Source organism: Austrofundulus limnaeus, unplaced genomic scaffold (genome assembly GCF_001266775.1).
Source record: "Austrofundulus limnaeus strain Quisiro unplaced genomic scaffold, Austrofundulus_limnaeus-1.0 Scaffold66, whole genome shotgun sequence".
NCBI classification, from domain to species: domain Eukaryota; kingdom Metazoa; phylum Chordata; class Actinopteri; order Cyprinodontiformes; family Rivulidae; genus Austrofundulus; species Austrofundulus limnaeus.
The window spans coordinates 24911-30771 of NW_013952468.1; the positions used below are offsets into that span (position 1 = coordinate 24911).

Here is a 5861-nt window from a genome sequence, read left to right on the forward strand (position 1 = left end):
CTTTTTTAAGTGTTCATTACTTTTACTTTTATACTTTAAGTAGTTTTAAAAACAGTACTTTTATACTTTTACTTGAGTAAAAAGCTTGAGGTGATACTTCTACTTCCAAAAAAGTATTTTAAAACCCTAGTATCTATACTTCTACTTAAGTAATGAATRAATACTTTTGACACCTCTGGTCAAAATGATCCAAACGTGGACAACTGTCCATGTAACGGTTTGTTGAATTACTTTTCAGTCTTTTAAAAAAATAAAGTKATGAAGATGCTCTTCTGTAAATGCCACAAAGCATCTAATCCGATATAAATCCTTCGAACACAGATACGAATCTGTCCTCATGCTGTAATACCTTTGTGTCTGACTGAAGCCCATCGATTGGGACACACAGGAAGTATGCAGAGCTCTATTAGAGAGAGCAGGCACAAGGCCTTTTACCCACTGAGTCCACGGGGAACGACGAGAGCACTCACAGCACCGAGCATCTATTACAAAGAAATATCCTGGCTGCGTAACTCAATGATGAGACAAAAAAAAGACTGACAGAAAAACAGAAAAATGAGCAGATTGCACTGGAGACTGTAGAACACAGAGATCTGAACGTAAAAAAGGATGACACAAATTAATACAATGGATCAGATGATATAGAAAATCAGGGGAGATGGAGGCTGAGGTAAGGTGGAGGATGTGTGACAGGGTGGAGAAAATGAAGACGAGCAGTGAGTATTGTGCAGATGAGACGGCAGCCGGTCCAACAAGTGGAAGATCAAAGATGGATCCCAGTAGGGAGATGGAGAGTGAGGAAACAAGAAAATCAAGAGCCAGAAATAGACAAGAGTGCAGCAAAGCAGAGCAGAGCAGAGAGTGAGACGGAAAAAAGAAGTCTGGGAGGGGCTGGAGTTGGACAGACGTCTCTCCGCTGGACTAATGCTGCAGAGGAAAAAGGAAGGATGGGAAGATGAAAGAGGAGAAGAGAGGGAAAAGGGGAGAAGACGAGTCACTTCAGAGTCTACGTATTCCCAATGTGTGAGTTCTGAGCAGAGGGAGAAAGATCCATTATCTCCAGTACGAGCTACACAACTGGCCAGTCAGCACCACATTACATCAGTGCAGGGTGAGGATGGAGCTGAACATGGGGGGAGGAGAGKGGTCAGGAGTGGAGCTGAGTGGTAGAGGGTGAAGAAGAAACATAATGAAGGAGATAACCTGGAGGAGGAGGAGGAAACGGGACAGGAAGACGAGTGAGGAGGAGGAGCAGAAAATAAGAAACGGTGAAGACAGCAAGTGAAGGATGGAGAAAAGATGATGGCTGAAATATGGACCTTTATGAGGGAGTGGCCTTTTGTGACTTCATCTGGGATTTACAGTAAATATGAACAACTTCCATCATGATGCAGTTATTACAGGAAGTACCAGCGTGAATTTACTGGCAGGATTATATTTGTTCAGAACACCAACCCAGTCGCTCTGATCACTAATGACAAGTCACAGCTGATTTAAACATCAGAACGGAGTCAGGCTTTAATGAATAAGATCATAAAAAGCTTTGAACGTGTGTAAATATCTCTATGTCTATGATTACTGTACTTGATCTGAACTACAATACACACGTCCTACTTCATATGGAGCTGTTTTAATGAGCTACAGTAGCTTCAACACCAGTCTGGCTGTGATTGAAACACTGGGTCAACGTGGCCATGTCTGGTTCTGGAACGTATGAATGTGCAGAAAGCACSAAAACAAAGATCAGCTGTTCTTTTTTTGTGAACAGTTTGGAAAATAAAATTAAGAAAAATGTTGCAAAAGGAGAGAAAAAACTGAGTTTGACTCACCAAGAAAGAAAGGATGACAGTGAAAGAAAAAAACATTAAAATCAACAGGAAGTAGAGCAGGTTAAATTATAGACCTAAAAGTTTAGGCACAAAGAAAAAGAAAAGTTTATAAAAAGATTTTAAAATGTCTTATGTCCTGAACGCCCTCATTTCCTCCACCAATTCCTGCATCGTCCTGGTTCAGTGTCTGACAAGGACAACAGCCTGAGAGGTAGTGTGTGCATGTGTGTGTGTGTGTGATAAGGGACAAGACAGGAATAATAAAAAAAGGTGCAGCAAAGTCACCCTCAACTTTAGCAGCCGCTGAGATTTTCTGTTTTATGCACACGAAAGAAAACCTTTTTTTGTTCCTGTCACTTTTCACAGCTCTTATTGATCGTTTGCTGCTCCACATACTTTTAACGTGCATCAGGAGGAACAGCTTTAAGCTGAAGAATCTCATCAAGATACTGATGCTTTCTGACGAAGAACACAAAAACAAAATGTTGTTTGCTGATTCTCATGCAGCATTAGATCTGTTTGTGTTCCTGGCACCTCCTCTAAACCTTAGGCTTTTGTGCTCAAATGCACCACAGGGTGGGACTTGGCGACAGCCTCATGGCCCAGATTATAACATCTGTCGGTAAACGTGGAGCACCTGCAGGMCCCTGAGCAAACAACACTGAAACACAAACACTCCAATTTAACAAAGAGAAGAAGGTCTGACTGTCTGCCACGAGATTCACGATTCATAACGAGAGAGACAAAACGGTTTACGTCAAACTCCAGAGCAGGGGAAGATCGAACAGAAGGTGCTAAAAATGTATGAGGAACCTAATTAGCATTTTTCCTCCTGACACTACTTCTCCAACTTATTAGACAAGAAACACAAAGACAAGTGTCAACTTCTTGCATAGGATCGTACCTCACTGGGCTGCAAACTGAGAGTAGCTGGAGCCTCAAAATTGCGAGGAACTTGTAAGAAAACAGACACATTTTCCTTTGCTGTCTCGTTTAAGTGACCAGCAAGACAAAAGTCAGTGTGTTGCACATTCAGTTTGTGCATTTCAGGTTTTTAAAACCAATATTCAAAATAAGCTAGTTTTACTTGATACTGATTACAGCGTCTACCCAATACACCCTGACTAACCCACCACAGTCAATGTGGGCGTGTCCCGAGAAGCAAACGAATCACTGATGGTTACGTTTTCAGCGAGTCTGCACACTGGAGATAAACTTGTCAGCCACAGATAGTCGCACATCTTTGCAATCAGCTTGTCTAAAACTTACACAAGTTGTGTGAGGCGACGTGCACGCGGAGAAAACTGCCTGTGTTGTTTATTTACATATTTAGAACGAAAAGGTTTAACAAGTGAACCTTCCAGGTAATCACACCATTTTAATGCAGCACCATATTTACATAATCTCTAGTAGCTGTGTTACTATGTAGTGAAAACCTTTCATCAAACCCCCCAAAATAGTCTTTGTAAGTCTTTATGAGCCTGTTTCCATCCACTTATCACTCCTGAGAAATCCAAAACTGTGCATCAATGTGAGCGTGTGTTTATTTGTTGTTTCGGCCAAGAAATATGAAAATAAATCAACGTGGTTTTGTTAAAAAGAGAGGCAGTGTTGGATAAATGCTACACAAAAACATAAAAATAAAATCCGAGCGACAAAACGCTCACGACTAAATCCTTTGACAGCATCCTTTACAGTCCGCGCGGGGTCTAGGATAATTGTTGAAACAACACGCTTTGTTGTGACAGAAGCAGAATGACGGTCAGTCAGACCAGAACTTTACTCATTTAGCTCAAAAGAAAAAAGCAAACCTGCACTGGTTTGTTTTAAAACYGGCTTCTTCTGGTCCCATCTAAAGTMACTCCAATAGATTTTGCATGAGCTTGTTCCAGGTCTGTCCAGCTTTAAACCCACCTGACCTTTTGCAACAACACCAATCCGAACTTTAGTCTTTCTGAATGAATGATTCACCTCAACACAACCAGGAACAATGGAGAACAACAATGTGTTTTAGAAACATTTGAGTGATTTGTGACTCACTACATAGATTCCACCTTAATTCAAATACAGACTTAAACAGAGGGAACAAGCTAATCTCTAATAGTAGAAGTCTGTGTACTGGCTACTTTATATTTTCACCATTTTGTACCCTCATCTTGTACTTGGTAAATAACATTCTGTACTCCAGTGTTTTTCTGTGATCTTGTCTAGGATTAAGRGATTAGATGTCAGGAATAAAAGTCAAAAGGTGAAGGTAAATTTTCTATATGTGACAAAGCAACAAGTGACTCTTCTTTTGCCAGTGTTTAAAAAATTACAGGTTAAATTTGGGCACATTCCTTTCAAAGCGGCATTAAAGCTCATGCATGTTACTTTATTACCCACCTCCACCCATAATAAACCAGACTTTATTTGGCATGCATATTTGAAATGGATTTTTTTTTAATTTTTAATATCAGCAACAGATTTTAGACCTGAACATTCAGGGCTGTCGCCTCGGATGCTTTCTGTCAAAGAAGAGTTTGTCTTACCTGGGGGTCTTGGATGGCCCCTGACCACCTCTGGAGAAATGTTTAGGCATGTCTCTTTAAAGGTGGTGAGTGGCTATCCTTACCAGAGGCCCAAACCAAACAAAAAAGCTTAAGATTCAGACAAGTTATTCAAGGGTTTATAAAAAAAATAAATATTTTGTTTTTATACATTTTATCTGGTAATTCATTGATCGAGGAAAACAATCAGGTAACAATGATAAAATGGCAACTAGGGGTGTAAATCACTAGTTTTATCACAATAAAATGTATTGATTTGTTTGGATGACGACACGTTTCTCAGTATCACAAAGTCTAATTCGATTTTTATTCAATTCATTTCATAAGTATGCAATCAAAATGATAGTTTTACCTTGAATTGCATCATCATAAGTATTGTTAGACCCCTAAAAACTAAAATAATGACAAACTATTCAAAAAGGACAACATGGAGTGAATTTTCTGAAGACATGTCATATTTTCACCCAACAATTACTCAGTAAACACATATATATACACACACACACATATAAATAACTGATCATTTATCATACTGAATGAACTAGAAACCTACAAATGTTTTGGAGCCCTGATGTGAAACTACAATCCTGAGTGACTGTTCTGTTGGTCTGGAGCCAGGTCCCACCCAGCTGAGGAACCACACAGGATGACCTCATCAGTGGGCATGGGTTCACAAGCAGGGGGACCTGAACCTGCTAAAACCTTTACCCGTGAACCCAGGCTGTTCACAGACTGTGTGAGGGAACATTCATCCAGATGGAAAAACGGACCAGGTCCGGCTGAAGACCCATGAGGATGCGAGCTACACGGCTAACTAGCCTGTCATGCTAGCCAATTAGCGAGCTCGGTTTAAGGCAGGATTATGRGAACCTTATCCCTGACAGGCTGAAGTGTTCGCTTATCTCTTCCAAAAAAAATACAAGCAGGTTTAAAACACAGGGCGTAATTACCACCCCATTTGTGTAAACATGTAAAACAACAGCGGGCGGTGGATACCTTTGTCTCCCTGATGTCCTGCTTGGCTCCTTCAGGGTACCACTGGACGCGAACAAACCCCCTGCCCAGAGGCCGACTCGGGGTGTCCAGGGCGCTCTCGGTGTCCGAACCGCAGGGCAACCGACCTCCTCCGCCGCCGCCCCCGCCTCCCCCTTCCCCGCCGCCTCTCCCTCCGCCGTCGTCGAGGTCCGAGTCCGAGTTGAAATCTTCCTCGCCGTGGATCATCCGAACGAGGCCAAACCGGACAGAGCCCCGGTACCGTCCGGAGACCAGGTCGTGCGAGAAGAGCAGCCGCTGGGAGCCGTCCGCCGTGGGGGACAGGGCCGTTGAGGGAGGCTCCGAGCCCGGGCTGGCCGCTGGAGAGAGGCCCGGCGTCGGTGATGCTGCCGTCGCTGTTTCATCCATTGCTCCGGGCTCCGCCATCGCTGCTGTTGTCAAGGGAGTGATGCAGAGCTAGAGGAGGACGGTGGCGTGAAAAAAAAAAAAA

General features: G+C 42.5%; 1 protein-coding gene across 1 annotated transcript in view; it reads right to left on the bottom strand.

The window, feature by feature from the left end:
* Nucleotides 1–5861, bottom strand: part of LOC106518759 (ubiquitin-conjugating enzyme E2O) — a gene marked incomplete at both ends in the record, with an annotated part of 13157 nt that extends 7296 nt beyond the window's left edge. The window contains 1 exon segment of the mRNA XM_014010156.1: nt 5375–5861. Coding sequence (XP_013865610.1) covers nt 5375–5797 — 423 coding nt within the window.